The sequence below is a fragment of the Acanthopagrus latus genome, chromosome 22 (assembly GCF_904848185.1).
Source record: "Acanthopagrus latus isolate v.2019 chromosome 22, fAcaLat1.1, whole genome shotgun sequence".
In the NCBI taxonomy this organism is placed as follows: domain Eukaryota; kingdom Metazoa; phylum Chordata; class Actinopteri; order Spariformes; family Sparidae; genus Acanthopagrus; species Acanthopagrus latus.
The window spans coordinates 19,865,670-19,888,695 of record NC_051060.1 but is presented as its reverse complement, the minus strand read 5'-3'; the positions used below and the strand labels follow the sequence as shown (position 1 = coordinate 19,888,695).

Below are 23,026 nucleotides of genomic sequence, written 5' to 3'. Positions count from 1 at the left end.
CCAGCTCTTTCATCTGTCAGTAACAGACCTGTCCATTCTCCATTGTTAAATGTCAACAGATTACCATCCCATCCCATCCACTTAAACATCTCTCCGCGAGCGTTTTCGCAGACGGCCTCCGAAATTGAAAAGACAGCAGCGATTTACTTTCCCAGCACGTCTTTATTAGCCTGTTTGCCTCGCCGATGAAATGCATATTGCAGATGACACAGTAATGTTGCGCTCTGTTCTCTACTGGCTCGGCAGCGCCTGTTCCCTTGTTCCACTCTCCTTATTTGCGTCTTATAATATGTGCTTTATTTTCCCACTGCGCTCGACTAAAATGCCTAAAATGTCAATAAATTACAGAAATAACGGCCTTTTGTCTCTCCTGTTTGCAGCCATGTTGTTTTTCACTTTTCCAACCCGCTCTGCAGGCGGCCCCGGGAGTTCAAAGAGGGAAGAAATATGCGGGCAGGAAAATCATTTTGAGATCTTGGTTTCATGTTCAGTTTACACAGTGGTATATGATGGTTGGTTTGAAGGCCGAAGCCAGGGAACATTCCTCAAATAGCCTGCCAGCTACCACTAATGGAATTTAGTTAAATGGACAGCTGAGTGCAGATAACACAACCAGAGCTTCAAAATATGGACCCAGCTTGGGAAAGAGCCCTCATACGGTACATATGCATGTACACACAGGACACATATATACACATAGCTTCCAGTTTAAAGCACATGACCCTGCATTTGATTCATTAGTATCATTTTTTTTAATGATTTTGGGGTTTCATTGTAGGGAATGTGTGCTAATAAAGTAAGTACACATGTGAAGTCCATTAAATACTGCAACCAATAAACCTCACACTTTTTTCTTCTTCCTTTTTTTTTTTACAAACTGCCATCAAATGGAAAGTACACAAATTAAAAACAGATGATTTTAGAAGCAGTTCATGTACTAAAAATGTTCACTGTGGAATTAAAAGTCTATATCTGGCCCGCTGTGGAACAAATTCAGTACACCCTCAGTACACAGTGTTCGTTTTTTTTAATTGTGATGTTTATCTTCCTATGCAGCTTTAAAGAGTAGCTGGGAACGAATGACTACACGTTAGCCGCGCTGAATACGGGCAGTGTGTGGGGAAACATGGAAAAAGCAAAAAAAAAAGATGTCCCGTAGGACACAGAGGCCTCCTCTGTGACGTCAGCGTCGAGTGTGACATCATCCACCGTGGAGTTATGGAACAGCACACACACGAGGTGTTGAGGAACACTGGGAATAATATCCACTTTCCTGCGCCTGAATGAGAGACTAAACCAGGACGGTGTCGTCAGCCTGAGCCTGATGTGGGCAAATAAAAATGCAGCCTGCTCAGACACCGAGTCTGTCATCTGCACTGATCCTAAAGCTGGAAACCTCCCAGCTGACACAGTTATGTGGGCCCGTGATGTCACACAGCAGCTACGAGACAAGCGGTGAGCGACGAGGCCAAATGTAGCAAGGAGCGTCGTGCGTAACAGTCAGACCAGTATAGACGGCAGGCCTTGACCTGGAGTTACTGCGCGAGTCACGTGACCTCAAATGAGGATGACTTCAGAGCTAAACAAGGAAGATCACCGCATCAGCTCATTCTCCTGGTGAGGGTGGAGCTGCTGAGGACACATTTTCATTTGGAAAGATAAACCATGAAACAATACAGCATGATGTTGTCATTGTTAAACACACTGAGGTCAGCTGTCACTGATTCCACTGTTCACTGTTAGCTGTATACAGTATGTCAACTCTTGGCCCTGCTAATAAAATAAAAAGCATGAGTAATGCCAGACAGTAATTATTCCTATAACAGTTTATTGTTTTCCACATCTGTCACCTAGTTTGCCTAGCATCAAATGACAGACAGAGCTAGCTGAACATAGCGTAGCATTCAGCTAAAGCAGCAGGAAATGTATGGACCTGGAGGAATTTTTAATTTTGTGCTTGCTGTGCCTTTGACCTGAAGAGGCCTCGGTGTCCTTCACACTTGGAGTGTTTTTTTTAAGTTGGCAGGCTCAAGCTCGTCCGGTGTTACAGATAAGATGGGCCCTGGGGAGATTCCAGACTACCTTGATAATAATCACCGATAATGAAACCAGATTGACTGAGAGTACCCTCACTGTGTGCCTCCTCCCGGGCGGTTATGAGAATGTGCGTTACGTAAAGTAATCCTGCAGACCAAACTAACCACCTGATTAACAAATGGACACGGACAAAAGGATAACTTCAGGAGGCGAGGAAGCTGGTGTCGGACTGTGGTGAGAGCTGTACCTTCAATTTAAGATGCACAGAGAAACACGCTAAAACCCAACATATTTTTTTATATATATACATGTTGTTCATCCCTCCCTGTCAGTCATTTGGGATAAATCAGTGGCTAACCTACTCTCTGAAGCGTGATCTTTCATTTTCTGGAGGCATTACTTCATCAGAAGTCATACGATGTAGATATGTTGGATTTTAGAGTGTGTCTTTGTGCATCTCCCATTGACTTCAATACAGTTGTCACCACAGTCTGGCACGGAAGCGAGAGTCAGTGACGTAATGACCCTTCTTTCTTTTTTCAGGCTCCTTGGGCCGAGGTAAAAGAGAGTCGACCTACATTCATAAACGGAAACGCAACTCCAAAAAATGCTGCTATTGCTCCATTTCTGCCGGACGTGCAAATGAGTTAATTAACTAGTTCGCCTAATCCACTTAATAAGGTGTTAATATGCCATTGTTCTGTGTGCTGCTCATTTCCAACACTCCCCAAAAATCTGGGATTTTGCAGGGAACTTTATTTTGCAGGCCAGCTGGCGGGACATGACTTTGGATGGTTTAGTTGGAGTTTAGAACAAATGTAGTCTGACTTTGCTATACGCAGCATTCGGAGCCGCACATGTTTTGGCTTCTACACTTTAAATCTGATTTAAAGTCAGACAGCTTGCGTCTCAGGTATGCTCAACGGCTCCGATTGCCAAGAAGCACAAAAGCCGAACAGACTCCCCCCCGACACTGTATCACCACCACTGTTCCATTACTGATTTGAACCCACAAGCTCCTCTCTTAGACAAATAGCTCCCGTCTATACTTAGCCTCGACATATCTGGGCCTACCACACACAGAGCCATATGTTTCCTTTGGCCCCTGCCGTCGGCCCCGTCCACACGTCCAGGTCTGCAGAACAGTGAGCACGTGGCCGGCTAGCCTACCGACACTCAGCACAGGAAATCCTGAGACTCAGCAAAACAACCAGCATCAAAACAACATGCAGAATAATATCAGTTACGTAACTTGTAGTCACAATATTGCAGCGATGGAGTGCCCCATAAATAACCCTCCGGATACTCTATGACTTGGTAATATTTGATGCTATTTGATTAAAAGAAAAAGTCTTTAAAAGGCATTAAAATGAGTTAAATCGGCCGCAATTGTGAAAATTACAACCGGATTTCGCTTTGTTTTCGGAACAACATTCCCAGCTTTCCCAGCCATTCCAACAAATTGCCCAATGATGTGAGATTAATTGACTTCACAAACAACCCTTGACAGAAGCGGCATTAGTTGGCACGTAAGATACAAAACGCCGGTGGCAAGTTTGAGTGTTGTTTTGCAGCGTGGCCGGAGTGCGTTCCTCCATCAAGCTGTTTCCTTCAGATATCACAGGGCTGACGTTCGGGGGCCCTGAGGCGGTAATGACTGACAGCATGCAAACACACACACACACACACACACACACACACACACACACACTTTCTCTGGTCTGTTTTGTCAGGCAGAATACTTCACACACACACTTTCACTCCCGGCTGTGGTTTTTTTTTTTGCCCTCGCTCAGATGGTCTAACAGGAGTCCCTACTGTACTGAGCCAGCACACAGAGAGAGAACATATCCATATATGGGGAAAGAGCAGCCGTCCTTATATGGGGAGGCTTCCTCTGTAGTAACGGTCCTGTCTGCTGGCTCCTCGCTCGCATTCCTCCTGCTCCAGGTTTCTCTGGGAGTTTTTCATTTCCGATTCACTGGCTGGAGAAGGAGCAGGGCCGCCTTTCATAAGAGTCTGGCCCTAGTGTGTGATCCCCTTTTTCAGAAAAAGAAAAAAGAAAAAAAAAAATACACAAACCTCCGTCTAGCCCCTTTCCTGCAATCCTCCACTCTGGGGTTTGATGTAGTAAAATAAGCCTGGCCAGGGACGGGGCACACCTGGCCTTTTTAAGTTCGTCATAGACTAAACCTCATTAGGCAGGTGAGAAGCCAGAGAACATGTTAGCCTTTGTTCCCGTAATATCCCTTCATGGGCCGGGCCGCACTTTCACTGAAGTCGACTCAGGGTTTTTAATCACGGTTTGTCCTGACTAAGACCCGAGTCAAAAACCTCCCGCCTTTGTTTTTCTTTGACGGAATCCTCTAAAAAATGTCACTTTTTTTTCCGGGAAGTAAGTAAAAACCTTAATGCTCAGACCAACAAAAATCCATTTCGGGAAGAGCCATTAGCTCAAAACATTAGTCTTTGTCCCCTTTAATGCCTGACCTGCATACCTTGGCAGCGCAACACATTCAGCTCAGGTAACTCAGGAAACACACCATCAGGATCATCTTGTCGGATCCAACAGCAGAAACAAATGACAGAAACACACACGGCACATAGTCTTTGAGCCATTGTCCAAGTAGGTTGAATATGAACTAAACTGGAGTGTCACATGGATGGAGTAGGTATTAAATGAGGCTGGAGTTACGTGCAGACAAGTAGTCTGCAATATTGTGATCATGAAAGTTTGAAAGGTCTGTCTTATCCTGGAAGAGGCGACATCATTTTAAAAAGTGTTACTCCTAAAGGTGCACTGTGTAGTTCTGGGGAAGACATTTTCACCAGAAGAGGAACATCTTCATTGAATAATTTATATTATTTATTATACAATATTATAATTCAGATTTTGGGGGATTTCTTCTCCAAAAGTACATAATGTCCCTTTAAGTTGGACCTACAGTTTTGAGGCACTGACTTCATTACTCAATGTACTTGATAACTTTAGTTACTAGTTACTTTGCAGATTGCACACTGCATCAGAGCCAAAGTAGTACATTTAAAAACAAGTTATTTATTTTATTGTCAAGTGAATAAAAAAATCATTTGATAAATACTGAATCTCTTCAGAGTAATTAGTTGGCCCACAGTATACAGTATATTCATACATGTGAAATATGTATCATTTACTTTTACTTGTACTTTTGACACATTTATTATCAGAACATTACTTTTGACAGTAAAGTATCCTTATATGTACTACATGTATGGTGACTGTCACTTTTACCAAATTAACATTTTAGCACAATTTTTTTGCTTTTACTCACTTTTGACTACAAAGTTACTTTTTAGTTACACTTAATATGATTTCACTCATGTAAATTCCCTTTAAAAGACTATTAAAAGAATATTTGCACTATTTTGTACTTTTCCCATCACTGCTATTTTTTGAGTCCTTGTCTGGTGTACAGTAAGATCTTAAGACAACAACCTGCACATCATGTGTATCGCACGACAGGACAGGAGGAAGTATTTGTCATCAAACTGCTTCTTTCATGCACAACAGATCAAAATGTGTCCAGAATGTGTTTTTTTTTATGCTTGTATCTGCAGTTCAGCCGCTGATGTCAGTGCACAAACACGCCTCTGCAGCGTCCCAGATGTAACCGCACAAGAACAGAAGCACGGGGACACTTGCCAAGTGTCTGCGCCAGAAGGAGCACCTTGATAGATAACAAGCTAATGAGTCAGACGAGTTTCCTTTTCCTAACAGCTTGCTGTTAATTTACCAAAGTACAGGCTGTCTGTTCTCCTTTGAAGCCGGAATGCTGTTGTGGGTTTACAGTCCCAACCACCCGTCACACTTCAATCAGTTTATTCAGTCACTGCATGTTGATGCATTTTTATGAGTTTCTACCTGTTATCTAACCATTCCTCTTTCATGTGGAGCTTTTTGTTGTGCCTTCACTTGTGAACTCTGCTACTTCTTTTTTTTTTTTTATCTCCCTTTCTTCTTTTTTTTAAAATTAATATTTATAGGTACCGGCTGTCTGTTTGTGAAGTCAGTCTTCAGGAATTCCCAGTGTGGGGTCCCAGGCCTCTAACCAGACTTAACCTCCCATTCCAGATGAAAGCCGCTCTGAGAGAGACAGTGTTGTTTGGCCGAGCAGCAGAGCCTTGCCTTCAGACAGCAGGAATGTGGGATGTCTGGAGTGGGGGTCAGGAAGCGAGGAAAGAATGCCAAGTATGTCCATGTTTGTCCAGGGCTGGCTCTCCATTCAGCTCTCAGTGACGTGCTCCGAGGGCCAGCGAGTATAAAGGGAGCTCGACTCTGCAGTCAGAACTCAGATCAACTCCTCTACCGAAGCTAAACTCTAGCTTTCACCAAGAAAACGAACGAAAAGGAAAGGAAGAAGGGAAAGACTGTGACCGGAGCAGCAGAGAAACGCTACGAACGAGACAAACGAGACAAGAGATCAACTTGATCAGAAAAAAGGTTTCTCCGGCTCGAACTCTGAGACTAAAAGGAAGACTTTCTCAACGAGACTTAAGGAAAAACTAGAATCTATTTCCACGAGGAAGAAAAGATGTCTGCTGGGATGAAGAAAATGATTTTGGTGCCTTTCCTGTGCCTCATGCTCTCATACATGGTAAGTCAGAAAAACATTGATAGAGACTTTTTTTTTTACTGCTATTTCAGTCTTTAGATATATGGACAGAAAAGCTTTGAGTCTTAGGACATGACATAACCTTAAGAGACACGTGCTGTGCCGTACACTTTGGGAGATGTTTAACCGAGCATGTGTCTGTGTGTGTCCTGTGCTCAGGCTGCAGGTCAGGAGTGCAGCAACCAGTGCTCGTGCCCCTCCACCCCACCTCAGTGCCCCCCGGGAGTGAGCCTGGTGCTGGACGGCTGCGGCTGCTGCAGGGTGTGTGCCAAGCAGATGGGGGAGCTCTGCACCGAGAGAGACCTCTGCGACCCACACAAAGGCCTCTACTGTGACTTCGGAGCCCCCATCAACAGACGCATAGGAGTGTGCACAGGTGAGCCACTAACAGTTTATGCTTTTAAACGCCCCGACTTAAACGCCCCGAGTGTACGAACTGGATCGTGACCTTTCCCTTCGTTTCCTCCGCAGCTCGAGATGGAGCCACCTGCGTGTTCGGAGGCATGGTGTACAAGAGCGGAGAGTCTTTCCAGAGCAGCTGCAAGTACCAGTGTACCTGCCTGGATGGAGCTGTCGGCTGCGTCCCTCTCTGCTCGATGGACGTGAGGCTGCCCAGCCCCGACTGCCCCATGCCGAGACGGGTGAAGGTGCCCGGGAAGTGCTGCGAGGAGTGGGAGTGCGATTCTCCCTACAGACACAGCTTCATGGGCTCTGCTTTGGCCGGTAAGTTAACAACCCCCCCTCCTCCCTCATCTGTGTCATGACTTTCAAGCACAAGTTACTGTAGTTGCTTTGTTTCTTCAGGATGGTTTCTAATCCAGTGCTTCCCTCTTGTGTTTACAGCCTACAGAGAGGAGGAGACCTATGGCCCAGATCCCTCCATGATGAGGGAGAACTGCCTGGTTCAGACTACTGAATGGAGTGCTTGCTCTAAGACTTGCGGCCTTGGGATTTCCACCAGGGTCACCAATGATAACCGCGAATGCCGCCTGGAGAAACAGACCCGGTTGTGTATGGTGCGACCATGCGAGTCACAGCTGGAGCAGAGCATCAGGGTGAGTCTTGGCTCCGCTGCACAGCTTTCATGAGCTCATCAAGCACAAAATCAGCTTTAAAAGCAGCCAAAGGATGCTTACTAAAGTTTTCTGCATCTCTGTTTTCTTCCTGCAGAAAGGAAAGAAGTGCATCCGTACTCCCCGACTCTCCAAGCCCATGAAGTTCGAGATCTCCGGCTGCACCACCACCAAGTCCTACAGGCCAAAGTTCTGCGGCGTCTGCCTGGACGGCCGCTGCTGCACCCCCCACAGAACCACCACCCTGCCCATGGAGTTCAAATGCCCCGACGGACAGGTCATGAAGAAGCACATGATGTTCATCAAGTCCTGCGCCTGCCACCACAACTGCCCCGGGGAGAACGACATCTTCGAGTCCATGTACTACAAGAAGATGATGGGAGACATGGCGTGAGCCACTGAGGGACGATCGCAGCTCATGACTTGAAAACAAAACAGAACTCCATCTCATTTTGCAGCTCAGTATATATGTTTATGTTTTTATTTCTTTAATTTCTCATTGTTAAAGTAGTCCAGACGCTTGTCTAAGTGTCTGTGTGTTTTTACGGCTGGTGTACATCGGCCACATAGACTCAGACAGAGGGCTGCATAGCAGCTCCAAGAGATTCCTGCACTATAACTTCTATTTTTGACAAACCTACTGTCAGGTTTCCGCCCATTTCCCCCCCTCCTTGAAATCCCCTTTTACAGACCCGTCCATTTTACTGTACGCATTTCTATACTTATCTAAACCATGACCTCCTCTTTAATGAGGTGTCTAATGACTCCCCCCCCGACCCTCCGAGCCTCAGACCAGACCTGCAAACTCTAAAGCAGCTGTAGATGGAGCACGCAGACCACAGCATGCCAGTGTTCCCCCGTCCAAACAGGTCTGAATGTGTCCTTGTGTGTGTGTGTGTGTGTGTGAGTGTGTGTGTGTCTGAATGTCGGCCTTGTCTACGCTGCTCACTCTGCTCCCAGAGTAGAGGAAAGGTCAGAGTTTCCGCCCAGCATGTGGATGAGAAAGCAGGCAGCGTGCTGAGTTTAGGGTTAGATATGGAACACAGTGGGCTTTGCCACGGCACTGAGAAGATTAAAAAAAGACGAAGAGAAGAAGAAGAAGAAGAAGAAGAAGATGACTATTACTGATTCAGGTCAGAAGGAAGAAACCAAGTGTCTATAGGAACAAAGTCTATTTTGTACAAAAATAGAAGAAAAGACTGGAAGAATTGTAATTTCATTCCTTTTTTTTTAATTGTTGATCTGTATATTGTGTATATATTTGTACAGTTTAAGTTAATTTAAAAGCCAAATTTGTTCTGTGCTTTGAAATGTATCCATAGTGTATTTTTTGTCGACAGTATTTTTTACTATTTTATTGAGAAGTGTGACAAAAGTGTTACATGTTTCACTTTGTAGCTGGAAAATAAAAATGTTATATTTTTTTATACAAACGCGAGTTTCTCCAAGTGTTTCTGTTACACTCAGCGCCTCGAGCGAAGCATATTTCACCAGCACAGAACCCACAGCGTTTGTTATCTGCGTAACTACATCATCATTTATTCATGTTCTGACACCTCAGACAGTGCAGGTATTAATTAATTATGAACGCAAAATATCACTCACAGCCAGAAAACGATCAGTCGCTACGTCAGCCGAAGTGAATCAAATGAGGAAACGGGTCAAATCATGGAGGAGTTGTCTTCACGATGAAGTTAGTTAAAACAAACAGAGCTTTTGTGAAAGCTGATCTGCAGCAGTCGATGTGAACACTGGCAGTTTTATTCCCAACTCTCAGGAGCAACATATGAGCTTTACTTTTATTTGTTCTTGCACTCTCTGTAACATCACTCACTGTAATGGCCTCTTAAGTAAATGAAGATGTTTAAAAATGTATGAGTTAATATACAGCAAACATTATAAAGTACAGACCTGTTGGCTGTTTGCCAAACGACTACAGCTCCCTATTGAATTATCAGCTCCACTGAGAGATGATATGTCAAATACACGTTGTGCATTATTTGTTTTTTTGCCATGTGACTTCACATAAGATTGGAAAACATAAGAACAGAATGTAATCATCCTTCTGTGACTGTGTTGGCCTTTAAACATCTCTCCTGCAGACAGCACTCACCTTTAGAAAGAAGAGGCTGAGATAGTCTAATGTCGCCACCTGGTGCCCTTCTCCCCTCATCATGAATTTTTTATAACATCTGCAGCTTGTTCTGACGTCCACATGCATAAATCTTGAAAAATGAGGAGATCTTCATCCATAGCTGTGATATCTGGTCGAACAGCGTTTTGTTTTGATGCAGAAAGTTGTGAATATAAAATGTGTAATCAGTGTTGTAACCAGTGTTTTGCAGAAGAAATGAAAACCTGATTGTTCTTCTTCTTCTTCTTCTTCTTTGTCGACTTTAAAATGTAATTCAACCATTTTTATGCTTTTTTTTTATTAGAAAAAAAAATAATAGTGACTTCTAGCAATGCTTACCTTATCATGCAGAGAAAAACTTCATACATTTTTAAAATTCTCTGCTGGTATCCAGGCGTTTTTAAGACTCTTTGTATTTGCATATATTGGTAAAACATCTCCAGACACAGATCCTCTTAAACAGATTCTGCTTCCAGCTGTGTCTGCAGCTGCTGTATTGATTTAAGCCGCCAGAGAGAGCAGAACTTTTTTGCGTTTTCAGTTTCTTCCCTGCACACATTCTATTTTCGTCTCTTTTCTAAAGCACCATATGTGTTTTATTCAAATCCACGCCGGCTCTTTCCTCGTAATAGTAGCAACTAAGGAATAAAGTAATACCGATGCCAGCGCTAAGGGTTAAAAATGTTCTCGTCTTGGAATTGAGTGCGCTGTAGAAACAGCTTGTGTGTCAGAAGGATGATTCATGTTCTCAGCTCCTTCGCCCACAAACACAACCAAGTTGAGACTGCAGCTACGGCACAGTGTGAGCTAATGTCAGAGTACAGTGTGAAGCTGGGTTACCTATGGACTGTGAGTGTAAAGATACAGTACGTGAACATACCACGCAGCAGTGAATGAATCCTCACTTTTGCAATTGCCTCGTCTCCACCAGTTTGGGTAAATCAGCTGCTCATGTTCATGCAGTGAGATGCTACGTGATGAAAAGTGATGCAAAAAAAATCATTTGTACCAGTTAAACAGTCCGTTATGTTTGTTAGTAGGCTGAGTTTATTGCATTAATTACCTTTAGAGGCATCAAAAGGATTTACTAAAACAGAGATTTCCAGATAAACTCAATTTGATTTATTGTTTTGGTGTTAAGTTTTTTTTAAATACATAAATTAAGTACAGTTGAAGATAACAATCCAGACATTGATCTGCTAAAAATGTTCAATTATTGCCTTGGCTCGACTGAATCTAGAATAAATTAAGCGCCTGACTTCTTCAGTATCCCCGAAAGAGCTTTTTGTACAAAGTTTACATGCCGTACTTACTGTACAACCTCACCACGACAGTGTGTGTGTGTGTGTGTGTGTGTGTGTGTGTGTGTGTATATACCTGCTCTCAAACTTTTCACATGAAATCGGTGCTAAAATGAATAGAAAAGCAGGCGAGATACATTTGCAGAAAGAGAGAGATGATTGTCAGAGGAAACTTCAGGAAAACGAAGCTGTCAGCCTTCACCGACTGAGACACTTTTATCATTCAGAGCCTTTTGTGTGTGTGTGTGTGTGTGTGTGTGTGTGTGTGTGTGTGTGTGTGTGTGTGTGTGTGTGTGTGTGTGTGTGTGTGTTCTCACTATCGTATGCATGTTTGGATGCACAGAACTTTGTGCATCTGTATGTTAGCTGCATCTACTGAATGCTAATCTATGTGAGGGACAGGATGTCACAAGGGAGGCTGCGGCAGCGTGGTGCAAAAAGGGGGAGGAGGGCGGGGGGGACAATCCTCCGGGAGAAAAGAGACAGCGAAAGATTAAATCTTGTCACATATTCACACGCTCTATCTGTGGAAACCAGGCAGCTGGTAAAGCGGAGGAGTACGAGGAGGAAGAGGAGGTTGCCGTGTCAACTTTTTTTTACCGACGTCTCTCTCTCTCTCTCTCAGCCTCGCCGCAGCTCGTGGAGTTTCTGGGCAACGTTTTCCAGCTCCGACTCGATGGCTGCCAGGCTCTCAATCTCCGGCTCCTGCAGACATAATGAGACGACAGCACGACGCTTACTGTAGAGTGCAAACAATCATTTTATACGTGCAGGCTTTTTCATGCATGGCAGCTCTGAAAATATATGCTGACACATTTTTTTTTTTTGCCCCTCACGCGTTGCAAGGGCACATTACATCCAGGATCACCTGCTTTGGCCTCGCTGATGGAACATAAGCTACAGTTTTTTTGGCCATCATGACTATTGCAGTGTGAACGGGCCTCCTTTGGCAAACGTTGCCAAGCAGCAGCTGCACCGTTTTGTTTCTTGATGGGATTTGGAGCAGCAGAGAGGAATCCATTACTTCACACAGTGAAACACAGAAAGCTACCTCAGTTTTTACCTTGAGCTAACACGTTAGAGCACGAAGCACTACAGTTAAAAGTTTGGCTTGTTGGGTAGAATATGACATCATGCTTGAAGTCATTATTTAAAGGAATAGTTTAAGACATCTTGGAAAAAATGCATGTGTTTGCTTTCTTGTCTAGAGTTAGACATGAAGCCAGGGCCGGCAGCCAGTTAGCCTAGCAACCAGTTAGCTTCGCCTGGTACAATGACTTGAAACAGGGGTAAACAGCTAGCCTAGCTCTGTCTGAAATCCCCCTACTAGCACAGTTAAGGCTGAAAAATTAGCATGTTACATCTAGTTTGTTTATCTGCAAAAAAACGAACAACAAAACATGAATTGTACAACCAGCAATTAGCATTTTTACAAGTGTGATGGATAGGATAATGTATTAATTTGTGAGCCTTTGAAGTAACCTAATAACAAGTAAGCTTTTTTTCCCTTGTTCCCAGTGTTTATGCTAAGCTAAGCTAACCCACTGCTCACTTACGCTTCAGACTGAGCATGCTGTCGATCTTGTCTTCAACTAACTCTTATTTACACCTGAATACACTCAGTTCTCCTTACAGAACAGAACCAGCTAAAAATTCCACTAAGACCAACAAATAAAAATATAAACTACCATCGAAAAAGAATGTTAACTTAAGTAATCTTGAGCTACAAAGTTTTTGAAACTTTCCTGGAGCCAAGAAAAACTATTTGAATATCTGTGATGTCATCAGGAGGGGCCAGCGGGAGTGCATATTCGGCAGGTCACATAACCCAGAGGTAAACCAAGAGGCTAGAAAACAGGTGCCATGTTTCTGTGCTGTATGTAGTTGTATTATAAAACGTATTTCCCAAACTACTATACAATCCTCAGCTGCTGGACAATGTTACATCCCTTGCTGGGAGATGAAGGGATGGGCAGCGCACCTCTGATTTCCGGCTGGCACTCCCCTCTTCCTCCAGCGCTCTCCTCTCCTCCGGTCCCCTCTTGGCGATCATCTGAAGCTCCTTCTCCTCTGGACTCCTCTGCACAACTCTTTTCTTCTTCTTCTCCTCCTCCTCTTCCTCCAGGACCTCCTTCGAGTGATGTGGCACTTCCTGCTGGCTGTCAAGCTCCTGCGCCTCCTTTCCGACTGCTTTCCTCTTCAGCGGCAGCGCCTTGCCCCTCTTGGTCCATCGCTTTAGGCTCTCCCTGCTCCCTCTCTTGGTCTCCCCTTCATCCTCCTCTTCCTCCGGTTTCTCCTCTTGTTTATGTGGGAAAAATGAAGATCTCTTGTCTTTCACCTCTTCGTCGTCTTCAACCAGCTTCTTGTCTTTTGGTTTGGTTCTGGATGCATCTCTGCTTTCACCGGATCCAGACACTGGAGGAAAGACAAATAAAGAATGAGATACTTTTTTTTTTTTTCTGTTTTGAACCAAGACACCTCTAAGAGACTCCGGGCAGAGCACTCTCCACATCAGCAAGACCCCACTTCTTATAATGAAATATTTGGTGCCAGCTGGCAGCTTTGCCTGTAGTACTGCTAGCTGTGCTTTATGGGACTTAACAGCATGACTGGAGCAATGAGACGACTTGGCTGAAGCTCCCTTTTGTAGAATCGGTATGAATATTTTATCATATTTATAGGGAGAAAAAAAAACCTCTGTTAAAGATGTGGGGACGTAAAAAAAAAAAAGCAAAATCTTGATTGCAAGTCTTGATCTGAAGATGGAGAACATGGCGGATGATTCCAGCTGTTATCACGCGCCGGAGCTCATTTGAATTCCAGGACATGGAGACGTTTAATCATTTCTTTTGGCTTGCTGTCGATATGCTGTTGGCCCCACTCCCCCCATTGGGGGGGCTGAATTTCATCATGTAGATGGAAGCACTTCCATCAATCACTCAGTGCTGTGGTGGCAGGCGGTTGCATATAAAAGGCAGTTGATTTTGTGCTCTCTCGCTATCAAAAGATTCTGCTATCTGCCTTTGATCGACTTTATTCTTTATTCTAAAAACCTTTAATTCACAAACAAAATATAGAGCTTTATATGTGAATAAACATGTTTTTTTTTTTTCCTTTTTGCATTTGTGATTGTAACAACAGACAGGTATACGTAAAGAAAGAAAATGTCTTACCTTTCTTATTCTCCACGCTTTCCTCTGAATTCACTCTCTTCTCCTCCTGCTCCTCGTCCTCTCTCTTCTCAGCCTCAGAGACGTGATTCCCCGGCCTCTCTTCGTCTTCCGTCTTCACCTCTTCAGCGATGTTGTCGTCCTCTGGAGACTCTTCATCCCTCAGGTTCTCATCCTTTTCTTCCTCTCGATCTGCATCTCCTGTCATCCTCTTCTGGGAAAGGATGGATCTTTCACCGGGGCCTCCTAAAGCCTCCAACATGGATCGATCTGACACAAGGGAGGGGCAGCAATTTAATTTACTAGAAGCCATTGATTTTTGCGTTTTGTTAAAAGCGGGCGCTTACACAAAAAGCAGGACAGTGTATTACCGGGGTCACTTTGTGTCAGATTATCTGATTATGCTTGATGGAGGGAGTTAGAATATGTCAGATTTTTACATGACAACAATTAAATTGTGCATCACATGATGCTGAACTAGGTCCAACTTCACAGGGACTTGTTAGGACCCATATTTCTGTCCAGTTTTTTATTGAATTTGTATTTTGATTTTGTAAATACCAAATAACTGATGGTTCCAGCGGTTTTCTCTGCTTTGTATCAGTTTAATATTTCAGCTTTGGCTGTGTTTCTGGGGGGCATTTTTAGACTGAACAATCAAAACAGAAAATATTTGGTAGATTAATCAATCAATCAAAGGAAAAACCTTTACAAATAATAGCAGGCCTGACATGTTGTGAAGTGGTGGCTATAATCAATGACAAGTATACCTGGCATCAATTATATTGCTATACTAAAGTAAGTAGATTCATAATTATCTTCTTAAACATTTTACTGCATTCACTTTTTTGACTAGTATAAAGAAGAATAGTATATGTAAAATGTTCAGGCCAGTCACCAGGTTGGAAATATTGTCATTTAATGTGTCTGTAAAGCAAAGATCCGCTCACATTTCTACATGTCTCAGGTACCGTTACATGTTTATGACCACACTTTCATATCTGGAGGTGGAGGTTGATGAAGGTGAACGTCGCTGGCTGCATTTCAAGACTGTGTTTCAACATTTCACAAGTGTGACACCACCGGCTAATTCAAAGGAGATTTCTCCACATTGCTGCAGTGAAATGTAACCAAATGTGTGCCTGTGATAGACCAAGGCATCAGGAAGATGATGCAAAGACATGATGAACTGACCCATGAAGGAACTGATTTGACGTAAGGTCAGAGGTCAGGTCTCCCAACAACATACAGATATTTTTTTTCAGGAGGTTTTTCAGGGTATTTAAAGCCAAAACATGATGTTTTCCAAACCCTTACCAAGCAGATTTTGCACGTAAACCTAATCCGACCATGAGCATGGTGCCGTTTTGCAGGGAGCAACGTTGCCAACAACTATCCTGGCCACTCAGGCCGGCAGTCAGAGAACATACACTGGGTCAAGGTTGGTGGATGCGACTTATTTAATAGAATTTTTCGTCATCACTGTACTCGCTCGTGCGTTGCTACTCGCCCTCTCTGTTTGCTCTGCAGGGAATCTGGCGCTGACTCTAAAAAAGGCCAGGTGAGGAAGGAGCACAGAGAGCATCAGCAGAGTTTAAAAATCACCTCAGCATATCTCCTCTGTTTGCTGACAACATAAAAATGAGAAATAATGGAGGTGATACATCATTTTGACAGCTGGCACATTAAAAAAAAAACCTTGATCAGATGTTCCTCAAACCGGAACTCGACTTGAAAGTTGTGGAGATGTGATAAGAAGTATGCAGAACTCACCAGGAACATCGGCCCCAGTCCGAGGAGTTTGTGTCATCGGGTCAGTTGAACCAGCGTCTCTCTGCAGGTGAGCTCTCTCTTGACCACCTGAAGTAAAATGAATAAACAAAGCTTTCTGTCTTTGCCACCTTTCTCGTCTTCATAACAAACATCACAAGCTGATCGCTGTGTTGGTGTTTCTGTAACATCCAGTTAACGTTGCTCCAGGACCGTCAGTGAAACTGATCGATCATGTTTAAAATGTCATAGCTTAGCAACTGAGGGGAAAAGACCAGAAAAATATGCAGATGTTTGATGCTGTGAAAGGGTCTATTTGAATCCAAACCAGGTACCTAACGAACCAAACGAAACCAAGTATTGTTAGTCTCCTGAATCTAACAAACTAATTTTGTCTCCTAAACCTAACCAAATATTTATGTTGTCTAAACCTAACAAAATATATATGCTGCCTAAACCTGACCAAATATTTTTGGTTTCCTGAACCTGACGAAGTAGTTTTGACAGAAAATAGCAAGTGAACTCACTGTTAAGATAATTATTCAACAGAATAATAATACATTCCAGTCATGAACTCGACGTCTCCCGAGTGAGAATCTTCATCAACAGCTCGCCCCAGATACAGTTTTCATCTCTGATTTGTAATTCAGAATGACAGTCCTGCAGCAACAGTAAGTATGCCGTTCTAGGAACACCACTGACAACAACAGCGATATCAGATGCACCATTACATAAACGTAAAAGGAGGCACCCCAAACAAAACAACAACCGTGTTTGATCTGTGACTCACCTTTCACAGCGATCTCCTGCAGCTCCTTCAGAAAGTTGTGATGGCGGAGGATAGAAACAAGCCTGTCATCTGCGCAACACAAACACACATAAGTATGCACAGGGGGAAACTGGTTAAATACCTCGCTCAAGAAAAGACAAGAGCAAGACACAAAAAGGCGACGGCAATAATGAGATCCTGCAGGAGGTAAAACACAGGTACACGTCTTTTCCCCTTCACTTTTTTGCGTGGCTCAGCAGTTCGTTTCAGCGGGTTCGTCAGAGTTAATTGCCCTGAAATTTACTGCTTTCAAAGCAAGAGCACAATTAATCATTTGGCCCGCGGAGACTCCCCCGGTGAATTACAGCAGCAGTGAGCACTGGACTTTCTGCTGACCCACAAATGGCACTGCATACTGTACAGCAGCAAGCACAAAAAAAAGAAAAAGACAGCCGCTGTACAGAGCTCTCATATCGGTCTGTGATCTTTTCCTCTATTCTTGCCTTTCTCTCTTCATGACTTTGACTCCCCCTCTGTCCCCCCCCGCTCACCTCCATCCCTCTGGTGGTGTTCAGTTTCTCTCTCAGTAACAAACACTCGGCGAGTAGTGCTCCCATTGATTTTTTTATTTTTTTTTAACAACAAGGACAGCATCAAGGTAATACGCCGGCTATGTAACCGAATAGTCTTCACCGGGTGATAGTGACCCATCTGTATACAACCCATCAGGATTCTACCCAGCAGCCATTGCAGCAAATCCATTAACCTTATGATGTTGGCATCATGCTGGGGAAAAAAAAAAAAAGGAGAGCAGGTATTTGTTCTCTGAGAGAGGCAGCGTTTTTCCGGCAAGGGTTGTTTTTTTTTTAAGAGCAGGATGATGATGATGAATATGGAGCAAAGCTGAGGCTGCAGAAAACTAATGGCACATTTAGAGTCCATGTTACATTAAAAAGGATTTGCTTTACTGAATCATAATATGCTTTGCCGCGTCTTTACTATACAAACGAGAGCCTGGGACAGGATGTGAAATATAAAGCATTATACTTAGATTAAACCTTGTATAAGAAAGATTGAGGAACCAAAACGTAAAGCACTGTCCTCCTGCAGGAAACTCAAAGTGTTTCTGCCGTGAGGACATTAAGGGGAATAAATCAAAGAGGATGACATCATTAAGTCAAACATTTGCATTAAACATTATTTGAATGTAAGAACTGGAGGTGATAGAGCGGGACACTATCTATACACTATCAATGTTGTGACTAAAGACTAAAGACCTGCTGGAGTTTTGTTCATCTTCTCACTGTGATATCGTTTAAACCTTTTCTTTTATTCGTCTTTAAGTGACACAATTTCATACTTGGACCTGAGTCACATGGCTAAAAAGGGGCTGTTGCATCAGAAGTGAAGGAGTTAAAAGCTAAAATGTTACATTTATAGTTAATTAAACTTTGGTTAATAGCCATTTCATTATAAACAATCAATGAAATGCTCCATCAACCGTTTATCAAGCACTTGTCAAGGTTTGTAACATTAGCTGCAAGATATTAAACAATATTTATTAACCATTAACAAGATATTACAAACCTTAGATGTGACTTTACAATAATACATTTTCTATAAAGCATTTAATTGGGTGTTAACAGTGAATTAGATATTTATTGAAGTCTTATGAACTATAAATCTTATATTTCACAAGTTTATATATCAGTTGTTGAACGTTAAAAACAAGTCCCCATGTACTTCTACTACAACGCTGTTTTGCTGCGAAGTTCCATTAATGTTTTGTGGACTATGAAACTTCACCTGACGTTTCCTCAGCACAAGAGTGCGAAGGTAATGACTGACCTGTCATTTTTTTTTGTGAACTTATCCTTTAAGATGGAAGCGGTGCCTGTAGTTTGTGTATTTGTGTAAAGGTTCATTTAGTGTGTGGTATGTGGCAGCGGTCCACACTTTAAACCTGTCCTTAATATAAAATAGATCTCATAAATATTCTGTTAATTTGAAGGCATTAACAGTCGAACCCAAAGTGATGCAAACATGATCACATTTGAAATATCTGTTGAGATGTGTCCCTCAGCTGATCTCGCTCAGGTGAAGGTCTTACCTGTCTTCAGTGTGACCAAACAGTCCTGACTGACAGGCGCGGGGTGGGGCCTCGACAGCACATCTGCCAACGCCTCCACGATGCATTTCATCACCTGCAGAGGCAGAAAGGTTCACGAGATGAGTCAAAAAAACCTTTTTGCTGCCATCACTCTCACATGAGCCAGATCATCACAAATGAGTTCATGAGTCAGTAACTCTACTGTCAGCTCAGATTCTACCACGATCGGACTGAATAAATCCACACAGCTTTATTCTCTCTTTGACTGCAGCTCTTTCACTTAATTCAAAGACATTAAAAGAAAAAAAAAAACCCTCAGATGAGAGATCAGAATCATCCCAACTCCCATTGTGCTTTTCGATGTCGAGCCAATCCCACATGCCTGATGATTTTTAAATTGCTTTTTTTTTTTCTTTTTCCCATCAGCCTTCCAGATCTCTCTCTCTCTCTCTCTGATTGCTCGGCCCCTCATCTTTACAGTCTCATCTCTCCAAACTATATTCTAGAAACTACCTCCATCTCTCTCTCTTTCTCTCTCTCTCTGCCTCCATCAAGATGTGAAATGGATCCAGCAACACCAAATCATGGAGGTCAAGGCATCTCCATTGCTCTCAGAATGGTATCTATTGATTTGGACAAGGTCACAGCGAGATTGTCCCCCAGTTGGAGGAGGCGCTTGAGTGAGTTAAACTGCTTGTGTTGAGCATTCAGGGTCCGCCAAGTAGAGAGGAGTAAGAAGCACCGACCGGCTGGGGATTTATTTTATTTTTATTTTTTTAACCATGTCAGTGCATAAAACAGTTTGTTGAACTGAATACAAAATAATGCAGTGAGGCAGTCTTTTTTTTTTTATTTTTTTTTTTACCTTTACGTCCTCATTCTCCAGCTGACTCGGAGTCAGTGGCAATGACAGAACTGCAAGAAAAAAAAAAAGACATAAAAACATGAATCATCACATCATTATCTCTCATAAGCTCTCCTGTTGTTTCTCACAGTCGGTCTGGTTTTCAGTAACAAGGGACTGGATGTGCCAAAGGTGCAGGTGAATCCACTCCATCCTTCCTCTCCCTCCACTGCAATTAAAGGACGTGTGCGTCGCTGTCCTTGGTGCTGAACCACCGGCAGTCACATCTCTTACTGCAGCAGCTCTCTTTCTCTCCCTTTCTTTCTTCCACCAGAACCATCTCATCAGGTATAACTTCCCTGTCATCCCCCCCCCCATCCACAGCCCCTCTCTTACCGCAGCTGGACAGGATCGCCAGCAGGAGCAGTCCTCTCCCGATCATGTCGTTTTGGAGCCGAGGCGCACGGAGCTCTCCAGGAATAGACAAGAAAAAAATTAGCGAAGCTTCTATCAGAAGGGTTTTGTGTTTTTTTTTAGATTTGGAGACAGTCGGTGTGAGGGTTCACGGACGCATTCTGAACAAAACTTAGCCGCCTTTTTTCTGTATTTCTGGAGAGCTGGATCTTCACACCACGGCGTCGGTATCCCCCTCGCAGCCTCCTGCGCTCTCCGGTCTCTCCACCGACGGCTCACCGCGACAGCACCCCGCTTTTATAGGCCGGTGTGCCAGGGAGGAAGTGACATCATCCCGGGGACCAATTATTACTATACCTGATCGTGTACCTCTCCTGGTTGTCAGGGGGCGTGCACATGATGTGGAGCACATCACAGTGATGGGAGAGGATTTTAATGTTGCTTTAACTGCACTTATATACAAGTTCAGACCTGGCAACCACTTCCATTAAAGATCTACTCTGCAGTAACCTTGCTGATAAAACTTGAATCATATTTTGCATGAATGGAAAGTGTCTTAATCAGAGGTCTTTGTCTCCATTGTGTTGTGGACAAAGCAGCATCGTCAGGCTGTGTTTGCTGATCAGGTCTCCTGCCTCCCCGGATGTGTTGCTAGGTGACAGCTTATTGAAAATGACTGCTGTCATGGCCGCCACTGTGCCTTGTTCTGATCATGTGGACAGGTGGCCCTTATTATTTTTTTTGATCTCCTTGCGTAAGCCGTGACAATGCAGCATTTACCCCTCTTATCAGAGACAGGATGGGGATCAAAATGTAATTTCACGTATGACATATCAAACAGTGTTTGGTAACAGAAATGTCACAAGTATAGATAAGAATGAAGTACTTTCTCTCCTCATATCTAATTCACTGAGCTCCACAGGCGTTTGAAAGCCTAACATTTAAAATGTTTTGATTAAAGGATAAGTCCGCCCAAAACTTCAAATGTAGTCATTTGCTGCAATCTGATTCCGCTGCATATAAATAAAAGTATGAAATTAGTTTCTCCCACAGGGGACGATAAAGTAACCTCAACTTTAATTAATGTTGTTTAACTGATGATACATGAAGTGTTAACTTATCATCTGAATAGTCATTACTGCATTTATAAGTGGTGAACAACAAGATTTCAAGATACATCCTACATTAATTTATGCATTATGCATTATAGTAAACATTGTAATACAGTATGATAAAAATAAAGTCATGCATTAATCAAACTCTCCGACAGCCACTTGTTCCTGCTCTCATAGGAGGGATCGGCAATGTTGGTCTGTCTGTCCACCATTTTGGCTCAGGCTGAATATTATCAGCACCTATAGGATGCATTAGCATGACAGTTTCATTAGCTTCCTGTCATGGTCCCCAGAGGATGAGTCATGAAGTGAGGGAAAAAGACCAAGTAATGATGTTCTGTCAGGGATCTTATTGTGGATTGTCAATACCAGTACTGATTCTTTGGACCGCTGGGTCATACATCTATAGATGGTTTAAGGGCTGACACTAAATATGTTAACAACATGAACGATTACATAGTAAAATGCTTGAATTAATAATAATTGTATCGATAAAAGCTCAAATAAATGGGTAAATAAGGGTAAATGTCATTAAATGCTTTTTCGTCACCACAAATAAATAAATCACGACTGAATGAGACATTAAATATAGAAATGTTGGATTTATTTGTGCATTTATGTATCTATATATTTACACATTTTTATATGTATTTATTAATTCTCATATCAATGTATTTACTTAATATACATGTTTGCATCAGAAATGCCCTTTTCCAGATCCCAAAACCTATTTAATTTAATACAAATCAGCATACATGTTATCTTTGTTAGCAATCATTACTACAGTACATTATTTTATCAATATGTATTATTTAAGCATGTGTTTTAGGAAGGTAAAGAGTCAGAAAGTAAAGAGTTACAGAATTGCAATGAGTCTTTTGATTAAAAGTCCTTGAACTTGATTTAATGTTTATAGTTTTTTACACAAAGCCATTTGTATTTTTAAGGCTTCATTGCATATAAAACTAAACCCAAATGGAAAATCCTAAAATTGTGTGCTTTAACATGATGTACATGAAGCCCAGATGGTCGTGTTAGACACATCAACTTTAAAAAAAACAACAGACAAAGATGTTTTTTTCCGAGGTGTGGCTCGGACTGTTTGCTATTTTCAAATTTCCTCCTGCGCCGTCCGCTGCACTCCCAAAGATCTCATTAGGCTTTCAGAGAGACAATAAAGGCCTGTTTACGTCACCCATATTCATCCCACATGAACCGGCCACAGGCTTTTGTTTAAACATGACGAGGGTTTTTTTTTCTTTTTCTTTTTCTTTGAATGCAATAATAAGGTCATTATGAAATCCAGGCAGCTACGAGGACTGCTTGAAATTAAACCCACAGAGAAAAAAAATAGAGAATGGGGCCACTGGAAATATAGATTTTAGTTCCTAAAGTACATTCAGGGTGACAACAAATAGAAAATCTTCTTTGTATACTCATGTCTTCATCATTGAACACGTTTCACTAAGTAAACACATTATAATGGATCCATACTATTCGATATCCAGTGGGCTTTACCTGCATTATGCGCCGTAAGACATGTTTACCTAGAAACAAGATTCTGCTCTATACAACTCAACTGTACCATGCTGAGTGCATTCTGTGTTTGTTGGTAAGTAACCTGAGCTGCGGTTATT

General features: G+C 42.6%; 2 protein-coding genes across 2 annotated transcripts; one reads left to right on the top strand and one right to left on the bottom strand.

Moving 5' to 3' along the window:
- Positions 1-6,268: 6,268 nt before the first annotated feature.
- ccn2a (cellular communication network factor 2a) lies at positions 6,269-9,195 on the top strand. Its single transcript, XM_037087421.1, has 5 exons — positions 6,269-6,671; positions 6,849-7,065; positions 7,161-7,412; positions 7,533-7,744; positions 7,860-9,195. Exons 1-5 carry the CDS (start codon positions 6,609-6,611, stop codon positions 8,154-8,156), a joined length of 1,041 nt encoding a protein of 346 aa, XP_036943316.1. The 5' UTR covers positions 6,269-6,608; the 3' UTR covers positions 8,157-9,195.
- Positions 9,196-10,923: 1,728 nt separating this feature from the next.
- Positions 10,924-20,895, bottom strand: chga (chromogranin A). Its single transcript, XM_037085436.1, has 8 exons — positions 20,257-20,895; positions 19,882-19,931; positions 19,017-19,110; positions 16,928-16,996; positions 16,141-16,227; positions 14,371-14,637; positions 13,179-13,612; positions 10,924-11,902 (listed from the first exon to the last, which is right to left on the bottom strand). Exons 1-8 carry the CDS (start codon positions 20,300-20,302, stop codon positions 11,819-11,821), a joined length of 1,131 nt encoding a protein of 376 aa, XP_036941331.1. The 5' UTR covers positions 20,303-20,895; the 3' UTR covers positions 10,924-11,818.
- Positions 20,896-23,026: the final 2,131 nt, after the last annotated feature.